The 17,359-nt window shown below is 49.6% G+C and overlaps 1 protein-coding gene across 3 annotated transcripts; it reads left to right on the forward strand.

Annotated features, from left to right (window-relative positions):
- The first annotated feature begins 5,463 nt into the window (after positions 1-5,463).
- Positions 5,464-10,153, forward strand: LOC119089606 (5-demethoxyubiquinone hydroxylase, mitochondrial-like). 3 transcript variants are annotated; one of them, XM_037212381.1, is made up of 5 exons: positions 5,464-5,601; positions 7,591-7,770; positions 8,919-9,068; positions 9,210-9,352; positions 9,816-10,153. In XM_037212381.1, the coding sequence occupies exons 2-5, from the start codon at positions 7,617-7,619 to the stop codon at positions 9,960-9,962; spliced, it is 594 nt and encodes a 197-aa protein (XP_037068276.1). In that variant the 5' UTR covers positions 5,464-5,601; positions 7,591-7,616; the 3' UTR covers positions 9,963-10,153. The 3 variants fall into 3 exon arrangements, with proteins under 3 accessions (XP_037068276.1, XP_037068274.1, XP_037068277.1); XM_037212379.1 differs by having other exon boundaries at positions 5,478-5,615; XM_037212382.1 differs by lacking the exon at positions 5,464-5,601 and adding an exon at positions 5,649-5,719.
- The last annotated feature ends 7,206 nt before the right edge of the window (positions 10,154-17,359 follow it).

Consider the following 17,359-nt stretch of genomic DNA (forward strand, 5'->3'; position numbering starts at 1 on the left):
TCACGTCACGGCGCGGCGGCGCGAGGGGCGCGGTCGCCGGTCGGGAGCGGCGCGCTCACTCTCCCAGCGACGCCGACACAACACTGCCGACCCGGCCGGCGGCGATCTGACCCCGGCCACCCGATCAGCCGACGTAAACCGTATCGCGCGGCCGTGGCGCCAGAATAAACACAGCGCGCGCGCGCGGCACTGCACCGCGGCGGCCGCGTCGGGCGATAGCTGCACCGGCGGGCCGACGGTAGCGCGGCCGGCAGGCGGCGTTCCACACCGCCGGCGGCCCGTCACACAGCGGGTGCCAGTCACCTCACACGCGGCCGGGGGTCGATCGGCCCGCCGGCAGCACCGGCGCCTGACGCGACGCCGCATACACTGGCGGCCGACAGGTGCGCGCAGAGGCGGCGTCAGGCGCCGGCGGCAGCCGCCCCTCTGCAGGCCCGCTCGCAGCCGGAGCGATAACGCGCTCCCACGCTGATGGGGTGCTGTGAAAAGCAGTCGCTGGGAATGTAGCTGCGTCCGCCTTCGAAGCTTCGATGCCCTACTCGCAACTAACTGGCACTCGCTGTCGGCCGACGGCGTCCAATGTCGCGCATCGGTTGCCGTGGAAAACAAAGCGAAGCCGGTGAGCCAGCCTTCCGGCCACGCGACCGGCACTGGCACTCTGCCGCTGTCGTCCCGCGTGCCGCCGCCGGCCCCGCTCCAGCTCCATCTGCCACTACTAATGCCGATCCCACCGGCGCGCCGCCAGCGGGACGGAATCGATCCCCGGCGTCAAACACCCGGCGGATCGTACTCCAGCGCGGATCAAGCCAGACGTGAAGATCGCGCAACCCACCGACAGACGTTGAAGCAGTGAGGAAGTCATAGCAGCTAGGTGCGGTGGTAATGGAAGTGGACGTTGGCTGGGCTTGGTCAGCAGTACGCTTGCAGCAGTCGCCGTGGTGCTCCAGAAGGCTACATGGGAGACTCATAAAGTGTGGGTTTCCTCGCACTGAAAGTTTTGTGGGCATGGTGGGTCGTGTTTAAGACCTAACATGCACGCGCCAGAGGCAGCAAAAACTTAATGTTGTAATATGACTGAATGCATTTATGCAGAAAAAATGAAGCACCCGCCGATGCATGACTGGAAACTGATCGAACTACGCTATTCATCTTTCAAGTTTGCTTACTGCATCTTACAATATTGTTCTGAACAGCTCAATAACGCACGCGTTCGTCTACATGGTCACATGCTGTAGTTGTCTGACAAACGAACCGCGTAATGTAACACAAATCATATTCGCAGTCTTGAGACACCCTGCTGCTCACCGGTGCACTAAATGTAACAGATCCACCCCATCTTATGACAATGCTGTTTACCAAGTCGTTTCTGTTGTTTTGACTGAACAAGGGAGACTTCAACCACACTATGACGATATGAGGTACAAAAAGGCAAAAATTACTGCTTTCTGAGCTTCTGCAGTTCATGTCGGTTTTTACTGGTAAAATCCGCAATAGCCAGAAAATGACAAAACCTAGCCCGGTCGACTGAAAAGCCAACCCTGCCTGGAGGCATCTCACACCATCCAGGAGCCTAACAAGGCGCCGGAGTGCGACCTGTCCCACTGTGCGGGTCCTCCATGGAGCCCGGGCGGCGAGCGGCCACCGCCGCTCCATCTCTCGCCTGGAGAGACGTCTCCATCCCACGCGGCCACGCATGGACCGGGCCATGGCCGGTGGCCCGGTGCCCCCTGTTGGTCATGCACGCGCGCTGTTTGGTGGTCGTGTATGTATTCATCGCGGCAGGAGCGATATGGCACCAGAGGCATCTCTCGGTAATAGTCGCCTCTCATGATTTGGTGCACTTCATGCCATGCCACCCGCACCCGCACCCGCACCCCTCCCCTCCCCCCTCACCCGTCCGCCTGTGGCGCCGTTCCGACCCCCTGCCCCAATGTCCTGCTGCAGTCAGCCTCGCCGGTAGCGCACCACCGACCGAGGCGACATTCAGAGCGAGCGACCGGAGCGCACTCGCTCCGCGGATGGTCCCAAATCCCCAGAAATCGCCAGTACTCACGGTGCCTTCCAACCGATCTGAGCGACTTCGCACTGGCCAAGCAGACAGGTGCCTGGACCCCGAGACCGACGTCGGGCCTTTCCCGGCATCGCGAATCGCAATCGCATTGCAATCTGAACCTTCGATGATCGGACAACAAATCACCTGATGCCTTCGATTCACATCCTGGAGCCCAGGTGTGCCTTAGGTGTGCCATCTCACATTAAGGTGCCAAGCACTCACGTGCCGTCCCCCCCCCCTTCCGGGACGGTTACGGGGCCGCAGCCGGTGCGGTGCTCACCTGGCCAGGCAGCGCGGCAGGCAGCAGCAGCAGCCGGCCAGAGCCGGCGAGTCGCGGCGCGGCGCGCCGCCGGTCCGCGCTCAGGCAGGTGGTCCGTCTCAATCCATCTCGGGGCGTGCCGTCACGAGGAGAAAACCGCGTCAGGGGCACAGAGTCATCATCGTCCATCACGCAAAGGGCACATGGTCAGGCTGTGCCCTGGCCAGCTCAACTGGTGCCTCCCCTAAAGAAGCATGCAGGTCAGTATGATACTGGATCTGATTTGGGTCAGATGATCAGTGACTTTTTCAGAGGCCATTACTTTCAGGTCTGACCAGGTCCAATAAATCTGCTGGGTGAAAGGACAGCTTGCTACATTATCTAGTGGTACATATTTTGCCAATGAAAACTTATTATTAAAAACAAAGCACAGAAAGCACAAAGTCCCAGTATGTGCATTTGAAGAGTTACAAAATGCATACCATTTAAAGAGCACATATGCATGTAGACTGTATGAAAGATCACATGTGGTGTGTAATGGATCCCATGCAAGGTTAACACAGTGGTATGGCCAAGAAACTGTGTCCTTATCAGCAGATATAAATTTTGCCTGACTGCTGAAGAGCTGACATCCAGCATACATGCTTCTGGGCACTGTGCATGGAACACAACATGGTCCTTTTAACTGGGAATCCTTTGGTACAATCCAAAGGTGCCTGGTGGCTACCATGCTGGTGACACTGGGGCCAGGGTAACATGGTCAATCCAGAGGTCCTTACAGGGATACAATATATTGGCCCTCCCATGGCACCTAAGACACCTTCTGACCAGAACCATTGGCCCTGGATTGTCACAAGGTCCTCAGTGAGTGCCTTCATGAAAGCAAAAGGAGCCCTTACTGGGAAACCATGGCCAATGAAAGGCACAGGCCTCAATTTGTCTTGCTTTTATCCCTGGTTGGAATTGGAGCAAGACTTCTAGACATACACAGATTGCCACAATTACCTCATTGTAAACTTGTCTGGTATCATTTTTGTATTGCCTTTTGTTGCTGTATGCTGGCCAGCCCCAACCAGTGAAAAATCCCTGACATTTGGGATCCATCCATCCCTGTTTAATATGTGCAGCTTGCTGACTTGGACCCCATGTTGAACAAGCTCCCAGTTAGGAATCCTGGACACAAGTATTCTATAAAGGGTCCCTCACTGTCACAGGGGCTCTAACCAATAAAATAGGTCTTCTGGTAATCACAAGTCCCAGCCTTGCCCATACATGGATAAGGATGGAAGCTCATCCTTTGAACTTCAAGGCAGTGAATATACATGTGTCTCCAAAGAAGAGAACCATTGTGTGCCTTTAAAAATAAATACATTGATTCTAAAACCCAGAACGTTCTGGAATGAATGGTAAACCCTAATGGGTCAACTGCAAAACAAACAATCCAGTCAACCGTTTGCCTTTGGAAGTGCCCCATAAAGCTGGCTAACCAAATCACTGCTTGGTATGTGTTGAGCAATGCTAAACAACCGCACAGGAAACGAATATCTCATACATTGATACAAAAATAAACAATGTACCAGCAGCTCCACATAATCACATCACCATATCACACCCACCAACAGCCTGAGGCCCCGGTGCAATAGACTGATGTAAAAATGGCCTGTACACATCTAAAACCTATCCAGTATTTCGAAGAACAAGGCTCGGCAAAGCCCATACACCACACACCTTAGCGCTACCCTAGCAAACGACGTTAGCAAAGTGGGGCCCCGAGATGCAGGGAAGTCACTATGCGATTTGTTTACTTCCGGCACGAGCCGATGCATGACGTCACTGGGAGGCACTTCGTTCATATCGCATAATCAACAAATGATTGCACAATGGTCGCAGATTGCGTTATTCGAAATGCACCGCCAGTGATGAAGAGCTTCTCTAATCAGAAGACCATTTGCTGACGCTGGCGATGCATTTTCTACGTGAACAAATATTGGCCTTCAAAAAAGGCTTTAGAGACTTGAAGTGAATGGTTGAAGTGAATCACTGATGCTCTTCCGGTAAGTTCCAGTACTGCAGTCACAGGCCTCGTTCTTCTTTAAATAAACTGAATCAATTGAATTTAGTCTGAAAGCCGTGCAATACTGGCATCAGTAGGTACAACAGATTTTCATGAATGTTTTAAAACCTTGATTTGCCCATCTGTGCAGGATGCTAAAGAGTAGCGTCATCCCCCACACCCACCCGGTGCGCATCAGCCGACGCATGGCTCCGAGACGGAGCTGCCAGCTGATAAGGCGACGATATTGAGGGCAATAAACGTCGGCAACACTTCCACGTAGCGACAGTGACGGAAAAACTCATTGCTAGCCTCGTAAAGTTTCTTCCACGTAACAGTTCAACGCATTGTATTAAAAAGGCTTTAATTGGCGTAAAAATAACACAAACGGCTAGATTTTCGGGGCTGTGAAGTTGGCTGCAACGCAGAAAAGATAGCGAATCATAGTTTCGGAGTTCTATGCTGACCATAAACAATTTGCATTATACTTAGTAGCATATTTTCCCAACGCGGGCTAAGGGACGTTATCAAGCAAACTTTGGTTTCGTTGCTAAAATATAAGTACTTTTCTGTCTACCCTATTAATTAAACTTGGATTAGTTTTAAAAAATCACAGGAAAATATCTCTGCCTTAACTCCTACCATAGGAATGCCCTTGCCCAAAGCTGTCGGATCGGATCATACCGGTACGATCCTTGGACCGGATGGACCGAACGGAACCGGATGGGGCCGGATGGAACTGGTGGAATCGGATGAATCCATACAGGATCGTATGGGGCTGGACGGGGCAAGATGAGAGCAAACAAAATCCGAAGGTACTGCGCTGGACGAGCCGGCACAGGACCGGACGCGATACAACGGAAGATTAGATAGTCAACGTCAGCGCTCCAAAATTCATCCAGTAGGATATCCATAATGTAAATATAAATTCATTGTACCAAAATTCTGGTTATCCAACGGCCTCCACAGTTTGCGCGCTGTTCTTGGGCGTATTCCGTCAGCCTTTTCCAACGTGATCCATCTGAAAATATTAGCCAGTTTTCATTTGACCTCCTCGTTTCATTTGACTGCCGCGAAATCAGCTGGCATATGCGCCGTGCTTTTCTGTCTGCTTTTTGTGTTTTGAGTGTGCTGACGCGAACTGAGAATACCGACGGGGGTGCGTGACCGGTTCGAGAAACAGTATTACTTGTTGTCGTTATTCGGCACAGAGTTCAACAGCACACAACTGCTGGGGTAAATACGTACAGGTGTGTATTTATGGTGCATCGAATAGTGTCAATATTGCATAGATTATGTAATAGAAGTGCAAGGCCTGCGCAGGAAGTACCGATGCTACATGGATAGGCGACAGATGAAATTTGTGACTTTTGGGGAACGCTTCTTGTTGTCATTGCCATGCAAGGGTGGTTAATAAAATATATGCAGGTATTGGTGAAGGGCTATTGTATCTACTGATACTGATATTGTGTGGTTTGTGCACCAAATTTGGAAAATGCAGGTGTTTTAGACAATGTGAGACCTATAGGGAAAATATTTGGTTCCTATAAATGATGCTTGCCTTAAGGGGTGGGACTTGGAAGCATGAAATATGATCTGATAGACAGGTGTTGTCCCATTACACCATCTATCACTATTGTTGACCACAACACCTGCACAAAGGGCTTGCATAGACTCCCCCCCCCCCTGACCATGGGGATGGTGGAAGTGTTGTTCCTGTAGGTTTGTGGTGATAGCTTGTGAATGCACAGAGATTGTGTTGATGGGTGGGTAACCAATGTCCGATAGGACTCACAAATCATTGGAAGGTATACCCATCAATTTTGCTCTGAGACAAGAAACCATTCCACTTGGCACCTGCTTGCTTCTTTTGTGCCTATACAACAGGTCTTGTAACCATGATATCCACATTCTGGTGCTTTCCTTGAATTGGTGCCTTCTTCAGAACTAGGCTGCAAGGTATTGCCTCCATGGTCAGGTTGTGGCCGCTGTATGATCACATGGGATGTGTTGCTCCCTCATGTAAAAGCAATAGGGCCAGTGTGAGGACATCCTAGAGGCAGTGACAACTAAGAAAATGAATAAAATATGATTTTTTTGGAAGTAGATTAGGAACAGGAATTTGCAAATTAAATTGCAATATATTTTGTTAGAGGTTATTCATCTTGGACATTGATCTGCTTCTCATTTGACAATCACTTGCATAATGCTGGGCCTTTCTCCTGTCCTCCACCATAGGAAAGCAGAATGCTTTTATTGCTTGTTTGTGCCATGACCAAGGTGAAGGTGTTTTATATGCAGCTATCCAGCTTGGGTCCAACCTTTGTTGTTGGTTGCTAGAAGCTTTGATGATCCTGGACATTCTTCGACCAAAATCAGGGGTTAAAGAACCTAATGACTGTAGCCCAGGCCTAAGGCAGCAGTCACACAGCACTAAGGCAGAGACCACAGCATACAAGTTTTCTTGTACCAATACTCAGACAGAGGCAAGAAAGAGGTTCTTCAGTTACTGCTGTGTTAAGGAATGAAATTGCTTGCATGAGTCTCATGTGCCCAAAGATGTCCTCTTTCAAGTGTTCTCTCATAGTTATGCTGGAAGCCAAGCATTTGTGCTTTCTGAAGCAACAGGCATTGTACCTCATGTCCTATTCATTTGTTCCTTTAGCCAATGGGAAATGTGCCTCATGCACATGCCATACAATCTGGAGTTGTAAGGCTGGAGGCAGCCTGTTACAATTGAACTTCTTTTCACATCACAATCAGGTTTGTCAATCAAAGCTTTTGCCCATTCTGGCAGATAGCCAACTACTTGACTCCCAAGTATTTTGTTCTTGGATCTGCAGGGATGGCTATAAAAATGTTGTACTTGAAGTTCTAATTCACACAGACACAATCATTCCAGTCACAGTATATTCTGCACATTTACACTTTCAGTGAGGCTGGCATATGTTTTCTGTCTGAGTTTCTCTACTTCTTAACCAAAGGCAGTCCTCAGTCTATCAGACAAAGAAACCCACCAGGTGAGTGACACACGCCCTTCAATAGTGCCGTTTCCGTTAATGCCCAACCGCGTGTATGTTAATGATCTTCAGTGATTCCTTTATCGCATCTCGTTCACCAGTGTGGCGCGTTTTGTAGATTTTGATGTGAGTAATAACATGGTACAAAACTTATGATGCGTTTTTACTGAGTGTGGACTACTTTAAGTGTTTTTGTTTGTTTCAGGCTGGTGGGAGCTGTGCGAACCGGCAATGAAGCTGTCAGCCGCCGCGTTGTCTTCTACTCAGAAGTTTTACAGCACGGTGGCTTCAAGGCCGTGTAAAACAGTGGACAGGATACTGAGAGTGGATCATGCTGGAGAGCTGGGGGCGGACAGAATCTATGCTGGACAGATGGCTGTGTTAGGTAAGGACTGATCTCTTGATAAATCCGAGTGGAACTCCTTCTGGAATGTTCCACATTCATATTTTAATGCTGAGCATTCATTCCGCATGTTTTCCCTCCATCACAATAATTGTAAAAGGTGATGGGCGCGGCTAGGATTTGTGACTGGGGCTAGGTTTCTTATAAAGAAGAAGTTGTTTCCCATTGGCACTTCATCATTCACGGTACCTGTGCGATGTAAACAGGCCACCGATGCTGGAAGTGCTATTGGATGCTGTGCTTGACATCAATGAGTCACCAATGTTCACTTGCTCTGATACTGTAAGCAATGGTTTCTGCTGCTTGCTCCACGTATTTCTTGGGCTCCCCACTGAACTTGTCACTAAATTACTGCTGCTGGGCGCAACATGTCACAGGAATGTCAATATGGAAGTCAGTGAGATATAAGCCAAAGTAATGTCTGATCCCAAGATTACTTGAGCACATCCAATAGTGTAATGATGTTGGCAAGGCTTCATTCGTCCACACATGTGTTCCTCCATATAGCCGAGTTCGTTAGAACACCTGGCTTCCCACTCACCAGTCCGTGGTAAAGCTCGCTCAAGTCACTTTGGGCGCTCGTTATTTGCGTCTGACCGGGGTGGCCTGCGGCTGGGGACAGCGGCCGCGCTAGCTTATGTTCAGGTGACGTTTGAAGCCAGGGCAGGGCGTTCCAGGCATTGCAGCATGTTAAGCTTTCGCTAAAAAAAGCTGTATTGTGTTGTGAAATTCAGAATTTCACGATGGTAGAGTGGGATCAGAGCTTAAGCAGCCAGCACTGCCTAGGGTAGATGCTGATCCCACAAATTCGGCCAATCAAAAGTGGTTTGAGATATACGTTTTAAAACATGTACCTTTATGCATTTTGGTATTAGGTAATAAACTGCACATGTGTGCTAATTTGCAGTTATTATCACTGTTTTACTGTGGCGAGTGACCCTGTTTTTAACGCTGTAACGATTGGCCCCAAGAACCACAAAAAACGAACTCCGGGAAAAGGGCCTTTAAAAGGTCTCTTAACTTTAGGTGAACGGTCATTTTGGCCATTTTCCGTCAATTCCCCCCCCCCCCCCCTCCCGTGTTTAGTACTGTAAAACAACATGCTTAGTTTTCTTTCCTCCTTTTTGCAGGTAACACCAGCATTGGAAAAACCATCCAGCACATGTGGGACCAGGAAAAGGAGCACAAGGCAAAGCTGCAGGAACTGATCCCCAAATACCGGGCCAGGCCAACAGCGTTGTTACCACTGTGGCACGTGGCTGGATACGCGCTTGGAGCAGGTATGCGCGCGGAGCACCAGCTGCCCGTCACTGCGGCTGCATGTCCAATTGTGTTCGGCCGCACCACTCGCAGCCGCAGTCACCCGCTGTGTGCAGCACCGGAGGCCACTCGCTGAGGCACGCTCCCTTCGCTGTCGGCAGGCACGGCGCTGCTGGGCAAGGAGGCAGCCATGGCGTGCACGGTGGCTGTGGAGGCGGTCATCACCGACCACTACAACAGCCAGATCCGGGAGCTCAGCCGGCTGCAGGCCGAGACGGGCCAGGACCACACCGAGCTGCTGCAGGTGGAGGCGCCGGCCGCCGCCGGACCGGACCGGTGCAGGGCACCGGCGGCTGGGTGCCGCCGGACGGGTGGCCACGTGCACCGTCTGCCTCTGGCTCAGGTTCACCGGCCACAGACCGATCAGAACCCGGTGCGGCTGTGGCCACGTCGCATGCGCTCATTGGTTGCTCTGTTGTCAGTTACAACTGTTATATCACACCCGCTCGTGCTTTCCTCCTCTTAAAATCGCACAAAAGTTCGCCATGCGTTCCTGCTATGCGGTCAGTGACGAAGCGGACCTCTCCATGTTGAACTCCGTTTTGCACCCAGCAAAGCTGGTCGCTGCATTTTGTGGGTCGTCTTAGCAACGAGTCGATGCCATCAGTTCCCGTCTTCTCCTCCATACGATGCTGGAGTCCGCCTGCTCCCTCAAATGCCGTGTTGGACATCCATTCTGACTGCCTGGTGTTCCGCTGGGTTGGCAGATCATATCCAAGTTCCGGGATGAGGAGATGGAGCACCACGACACCGGTCTGGCGCATGACGCCGAGCAGGCGCCCGCCTACCAGCTGCTCTCGCAGGTGATCAAGGCCGGCTGCCTGGGAGCCATCTGGGCTTCGGAGAGGATCTGACCGCTGCTGACGTCACAGGAGCCACGGCCCGACGGAGCTCCTGTGACATCAGCCGCTCCAGTGCCGAGCGGCTGGCTTATCGTGTGCTGCACTACTTGAGCTAGGAGATCACGTTGTATGTTTGGTTGGCTGATTGATTGTTGTATGCTATGAGATTCTCGATGTGTTTTGAAATAAAACAAAATGAGGTGTGATTGAGTTATGCGGAGAGCCCTCTGGATGGTGCTGTACATCACTCTTGGGAGGTCTTTCGTGGTGTTTGTTGGCCTACATGATATATAGGCTGGTGAGAAGCCCCATGAAAGGGAGTTTTCCGCATTGAAGTGCGGTGTTCTACCGTTTGAGCTGACCAGGAAGGGCCAAGCCAGCAGAGCACTGGATTGGCAACCAAGAAGACCATGGCTCGAGCCTCGGCAATTCCAATGAGATAATTCGGATTGTGACCCGTGCATGGCTGATAGTCAGGCATCATCCACGCCCTTTCAGGACACGATAACACCTGACGCCGGCCGGAGAGTTAACGGACCGAAACATTGTGTTCATACCAGCACTACAGACGGGGGCGAGAAGTCAAAACAATTACTCCGTCCGCGATACTAATATATCGTCTCAATCCTTCCGCAACACTGTACCTTTGGGGATTCCCAAAGAAAGTGTGTCGACGGTCAACCTTAAGGTTTGTGTGTGGTTTGGAAGCATATAAGAATCGCCTTGAAACGGGCACAATCTCATTCTCCGCGCACAAATATATGTGTTCTGAAAACACTGCCGTATTTCGTCTGGACCCGCGCCTTTCGGCGCGGGTCCAGACGACGAGACACGTTCAGCAACAAGACACTAGCGGGCCATATGAAACCAGTGGGCGCCTATGGCAGGTACCACTTCTTCGAGTGGTTGGTTAAACCTCAGCGAATGCTATGAACCGCGCACAGTCACATTGTCGGCGTGCGGTTTCGAATATTTTAACACTGCTGTAAATTTATCTCCACGCACCGGGCAGACAACCGGAATCAATAACGCAACGGCTGCGGGTCATGCCAATCAAAAAGCCTCTGGCGGCACAAACTGACATTTAGGGACGTTTATTGTCCCTTAACCAGAGTTATCAAGTACACGGTCCCACCATCTGCGCGTGGCAATACATGCTATTTTTAACACGATTCTAAAAAAAACTTTCGCATTTTCGTCTCCACGTGCCGTGTGGCCGCCTGCATTCATTAGAACGCCGTCAGGGGGATATTAGAATGGTGTGGCTGACCGAACACGATTTTGTACCGTCCGGTGTCTCTCAGCGGGTGCTGTCGAACGTGGGCGGCCGTCTCCGCGCGCGATTACATTTTTGTTCAAACATTGCCGTATTTTCGTCTTCACGCGAAGAATGACAACGGCACTCAGTAATGCGAAGCGCGGAGGGCCTATCGAACAAGTAGATGCCATTGGCTGATCTTTAACTTTGGGTATCGTTCCCTGGCATTCAGACATTAGTATCGTACGCACACGCTTGCTCTCATCGGACGTGACTATAAATGATCTAAAAGCTGCTGAATTTGAAGAAAACTCACCCAGCGTTCACCCGTACCCAGCAACACGACCTCAGGTGTCTGTTAAAATGGGCGCCACCGGCGATCGCAATGTTTCAGTGTTGTTTGAGAGTCCTCAACCCGTGCTATCAGACGTGCACGATCCCCTCTCTCCGTACGTGACTACACAAATTTGCAGAACGCTGCGGTATTGTGCCCACAAACGCCGTTACGCCACCCGCATTCGGTAACACGCAATCAGAGCGCTCGAGTGCTGTTCGATGGCCCTGGGCTAGCGGCGTCGAACGCGCCCGAGCGCGTGATTATAACAATTCTCAAGCGTTGCCTTATTTCGCCTCCACGTGGCTTGGGATCGCCCTCATTCAATAATGCGTTGTCAGGTGATCATATCAAAGTAATAGGTGTCACATGCTGAGCACGGCTGCCCAGCGTCGTTCAATAACGCAGAGCCACCGCTACCAGAGGCGCAAATCTTACCTCCACCCCTCCCCCCGCGCTCGTTGTTATAAAAACTGCCGTATTTTCGTCTCGCAACGCCCCAAGCGACTGCTTTCATGGAGCGTCAGACGTCAAGTAGACGTTGGAGGGCACACTGTAATACTTCACGCACCGTGACACCGATCTTGGCCGACACCCTTTTACGTGACCCCTGAAAGGGTATTATTGAAATGGTGGCCGGCGTGAGCGTGGGCTCGAGAGTACAACAGCGTTTAAAAAATAAGTTATATACCGGCGCGGAGACTTGATCATGATTATTTCACGGTATTTCCGGAGCGCAATGTACTGACACCGTCACATCAAGCTTGGCCAACGGCACCTGTCTGCATCTGTTCGGGATATCGTCGCGACTCACAACTTACCACATACCATCTCCCGTCATCTCAAAGCGGGTAATGTGCTACGACACAGTGACCAGCGTCCGCTCGCTGCACTCACCGCCGAAGCTGGCCTGCTCCGCGGCTGCCGCATGTGGGACGCGCACCCGGGCAGTCAGGTAGTCAGAGGCGTCACGCCAGAGGTCGCTCTGCAGGTCCCCAGATGCCGCATGTGGGACGTGTACCCGAGCAGTCAGGTAGTCAGAGGCGTCACGCCAGAGGTCGCTCTGCAGGTTCCCAGATGCCGCATGTGGGACGTGCACCCGAACAGTCAGGCAGTCAGTGGCGTTACACCAGAGGCCGCTCTGCAGGTCCCCAGATGCCGCATGTGGGGCGTGCACCCGAGCAGTCAGGTAGTCAGGGGCGTCACGCCAGAGCTCGCTCTGCAGGTCCCCAGATGCCGCATGTAGGACGTGCACCCGAGCAGTCAGGTAGTCAAGGGCGTCACGCGAGGTCGCTCTGCAGGTCCCCAGATGCCACATGTGGGACGTGCACCCGAGCAGTCAGGTAGTCAAGGGCGTCACGCTAGAGCTCGCTCTGCATGTCCTCAGATGCCGCGTGTGGGACGTGCACCCGAGCAGTCAGGTAGTCAGAGGCGTCACGCCAGGGGCCGCTCTGCCGGTCCCCAGATGTAACACGCTAGAGCTGAGCTCCTGTAGAGTTGTGCGAAAACCACTGGCTGCCGCAGCTTGTGCTCGGCGTACGGTGTTGCATTGAAGTCGCGTTGTGCGACATGCTGTATGTTTCCTATATCTGTCTTCTGTCAGCGACGGGATCACTCGGTTTGTCGCCTTCTTTGCAAGACGTAGGCACAATCTTTTTGTCTATTTGCGATATATTTAGGCATGCAATGACGTGGTGCATGACATTATTATATGTCAGTCATGGTATACACTCGCCACACAATCCACAGGAACGGCTTTAAGAATGCTAAATAAGCCATTGTGAAAAAAACGAACGCAATCGTGCATAAAGTGCAGACCTAACAATAAACAAAACTTCAAATTTGTACGTGTAACGTACGGGAACAGCTGCTAGAAAAAAAAGCTCGTCTGGCATGGTGCCATAAGTTGTTTGTTCGTTCTTTTGTGCTATAGGCCAAGCTAAAAGGAACTGGCTGTTACGAGCATTTCAGATAAACTTTTAACAGCAACAAACGCAGCTATGTTCAGTAATACAGGAAAGCACATACCATACCTTATAGATATCCTGACCCTCTCACATGCACACGCACACACGCAGAAAAATAAAACCCATCTCATTTGGAACCTCGTATATCAATCTGACTGTCTTCTAGAAACACCTTTTTGTAACTCGCTGTCTTTTTGACATGGTATTGAGGCCATTCGTTACAAAAGATGGTCCTCAAATCGATGCACTTTGCTTACTGCTGACATGTGGTCCCACCCAACAAAGTAATCGGGCAAGTCAGCTGGTCAGAGGTCTCCCTGTAATACTGCTGAATACAATATATACCGTCATTTGCGCTGTTCACCGCGACGTGAACAGCTGCTGTAGATAACAGCGAGCCTCAAGGGTGTATGATATCGTTTTCAGTCGCTCTTGCGTGGAAAGTTAAGCAAAAAATCGGACTAATTTGACGACCATGTGATCCATTTTAACGACACTATATCACTTGAACCATGGAGATGACTTCATTATCCATAAATTTTAAAGGGAGGCTTAGCAAAGAGGCTTTCCCGACATCATGTTTTCGGCGCATGTCTTCGGAAACTGGACACCCCTAAGAAGTAGGTCAGTCAGTGCCTGAAACGAAACAGCACGGTCTGTGTGACAAGAAGGCGTGCATGAACAGTTCCTTTCTTAGTCTGATGCACAGGAAAGGAAACGTGCACCGCAAAACAATAAAAAAACAATGCTTTCCGTCTTAATCTTTCGCCATTCAATACCATAACAGAATACTTGCTTGGTGGAGGTGCCAATGCAACGTGCTCTAGGTATTGCTCTAAAACTCATTTTACTTCTAACGAACTTTAAAACAGATCGGTACGTACAAAACACTATCACAAAGTCACCGTTTAAAAAAGGTGCAGTGCAACCCTGCCCCATCGTGTCACTCACAGATAGATCGCTGATGCAGACAGTAATCGGAAGAATAAGGATGTACCATCCAGCGCAAAAGCATGCAATCCAAAATGCGATGAAGAACAAAAGTAGCAGCCATATGATGCCCCAGAAGATACATCCTATCCCTCCTTCGCCTCTACCCATCCTGAAACAATGGAATAGGCGAGAGACCGTCATTTTACATTACGAACATTATGAACAGGATGCAATTTTACAGCCCACTGTGAAACGAAACGCAAGAGCATGTTGAGACACTATGTGTTGGAAAACATTCGCACGAGGTGGCATAGCATAAGTCAGCTTAACTCCTCACCTAGGTTATGTACTTACTTTTTACTTGGAAAGTCCGAAGGCGAAGCAAACTCTGTGAACGTAAACGGTTCCCGTGAATGTCACTTGATTCGAAGCTATTTAACGCAGGTGCGTCTCAGTCGCAGCGTGTCCACTCTCAACCCTGGTTCCTGGCTTGTCTGACTCAAGGCTATATGAGAAGCCTGGCGCTCGACCTATTCCAATATTTGCTTGAAAGATTGACATACTTCGTCCAAAGAAAATTTTCAGGCACGCTTGTCTCTCTTATAAGCACTTCCTTGTGCTGGTCTTGTGAACATGCACTGTACACACAACATGATGAAGTAGCTATGCTAACATTCTCTTTGACAATTTTCTTATTTCTTTTTTCATTCAGCAGCAGTGTACAAAGACACGACAAAGCGCAACGCGCGAATGTGATCACCATGATCTGTTGGTTTTCTGAGAGTCGTGCCAGATACCTGACCAGCGCCCATTCCGGGCGGTCAGCTGGTGCAGACTGTGAAGCAGTGTTGGAGCTTCCAGGGCTAAATAGCAAACAAAAAGGTTATTTAACGTACAGGTTCGTAGATCAACATTGAAAAAATTTAACCGCAATATAGGCAATTTTAGACTTGTATGGTACGATCAGTTATCCACTGGGTCTTCGCCATCGAGCTCCAGTGAAAGAGAAAATGGGTAGGTAAAGACGATAAGTTTTGGGTTCCCCCTCCGATAGCAAATGAGCTAAATCCCCAATATGTGCTTGCTAACAAAGCTGGAACCTGAGAATGACCACGAGCCTCACAGATCACCTGTTATCGCGAAAACTGAAGCGCGTTGTCAGTTTAGTGTTATTGAACTTAAGTGTAATTGACATTCGATGGGCCAAATCAGCATAATGAGATGAGCGAGGTAAATGTACGCATTCTCTCCATCTTCGGAACTGTGGGGACACAAAAGATTGCCACACGGGTTGAGTGCCCCCCTCTATCGACTGCGAGACGAAGGGGGTCTCGAAAAGCGTGGGGATACAGTGCCCCTGTAGCCATAGGGGTACCGAGAGAAAAGAAACATATTCTAGTTATAAGCGGACGTCTTTTCGCGCGAAATTCATTCATGTGGGCAAAAAATTATTGGCGTATTCCATTGAATAGTTCAAGTTCAAGCACTGATGTGATCACCATGATGTGTTGGTTTTCCGAGAGTCACACCAGATATCTGACCAGCGCCCATTCCGGGCGGTCAACTGGTTCAAATTATGAGGCAGTGTTGGAGCTTCCACGGCCAAATAGCAAACAAAAAGGTTATTTTACGTAAAGGTTCACAGATCAACATTGAAAAAAATTTAGCTGCAATATAGGCAATTTACATATATACGCTATATATATACATACATATATATATATATATATATATATATATATATATATATATATATAATAGAGGGATTTCAGTGATCGATATTCAGTGACGGCACGCTATGAAGAGGATGCTTACGCTTCATTGTCTTTTTCCCTTACGTGATAACCATGTACCATATGTGTACTAATCTTGAATTATTGCCTGCATGGTAGAGAGACGTCCTTCCTTAACAGCTTACTTGACGTATTTGTAGAGCACATTCTTTTAACAGATGCCTTACTGTAACCTCACTTTAACAGAATCATGCAGCTCTGCGCCAGCATCAGAGGTCGATGAGGTTGATGATTGAGGGACAGGCTAATGCGACACAGTGGGCTGCTGGGTACCACTTCATGAAAGCGACACCCTTGTGATATTAAGCTATTGTTGTAACGGGCAAATGTACCCCTTTTCGTAAAACGGCGCCACTATGGCCTGGGCTAAAACTGGTGATGAATATAGGTTCCCTTCTTGAAGGTACCTTTACATGGTCAAAGATCAGGAAGGATATGAATGAGACATAGAAGCTTTCCATTAAGTGGCGCCCCTATGCCTCATTCATCACTAGTGATAAGGATGTGCGCATCTAGGTCTTAAAAATGGGGCTCGTGCTGTATCAAACGGATTCGTGTCGGGAAATGGACACCGTTTAAAAACTGATCTCTGTCTCGATATCAGGCTAGCAGCGTGGTATCCTTGGCGTGATACTGTTTCCTCATGATAGCGACGTCCCTCTGATATGAAATATATCGCACCAGGATTGGTGTCCTTCTTTTAGAGCAACAAAACTGCAACGTTAAACTTAAATTTTCATTAATGCCACAAGCTTTTTAAAACGGTATCATATTTTTGAAAAGGTCGATTGCCAGTGCTCATGTCACCGGCAAACACATGATGTTTGATTTCTCTCACTCGAATTTAAACATTTTTAAACAGGCACGTAACCTCGTTCATCTTGGTTCTGGCTAAATTGTAGTTTCAGGTGTAGTTTTTAGATAATCCACAAATTCTCTACAGATGTGTCCATATTACCGCAGACGCCCTAGCGGGTTCTGGATGCTGCGGGTGTGAGCACGCCGCCAGCGCCAAGTGGTCAACGGAGTAGGGAAGCTTCTAGTCTTTCAGTAACATGTCATGCGAAGATAATATCAGGCAACCGACCAAAACGCGACTGGTAGACGGGATCAAGTGCAGGTGT

This window comes from Pollicipes pollicipes, unplaced genomic scaffold (genome assembly GCF_011947565.3).
Source record: "Pollicipes pollicipes isolate AB1234 unplaced genomic scaffold, Ppol_2.1 Scaffold_3087;HRSCAF=3621_pilon_pilon_pilon, whole genome shotgun sequence".
Lineage (NCBI taxonomy): Eukaryota > Metazoa > Arthropoda > Thecostraca > Pollicipedomorpha > Pollicipedidae > Pollicipes > Pollicipes pollicipes.

Coding starts and splice junctions, on each gene's coding strand:
- LOC119089606 (XM_037212381.1), top strand. CDS start 7,617: ATGAAGCTGTCAGCCGCCGCGTTGTCTTCTACTCAGAAGTTTTACAGC. Junction 7,771..8,918: donor TGGACAGATGGCTGTGTTAG/GTAAGGACTGAT, acceptor TCCTTTTTGCAG/GTAACACCAGCATTGGAAAA. Junction 9,353..9,815: donor ACCACACCGAGCTGCTGCAG/GTGGAGGCGCCG, acceptor CTGGGTTGGCAG/ATCATATCCAAGTTCCGGGA.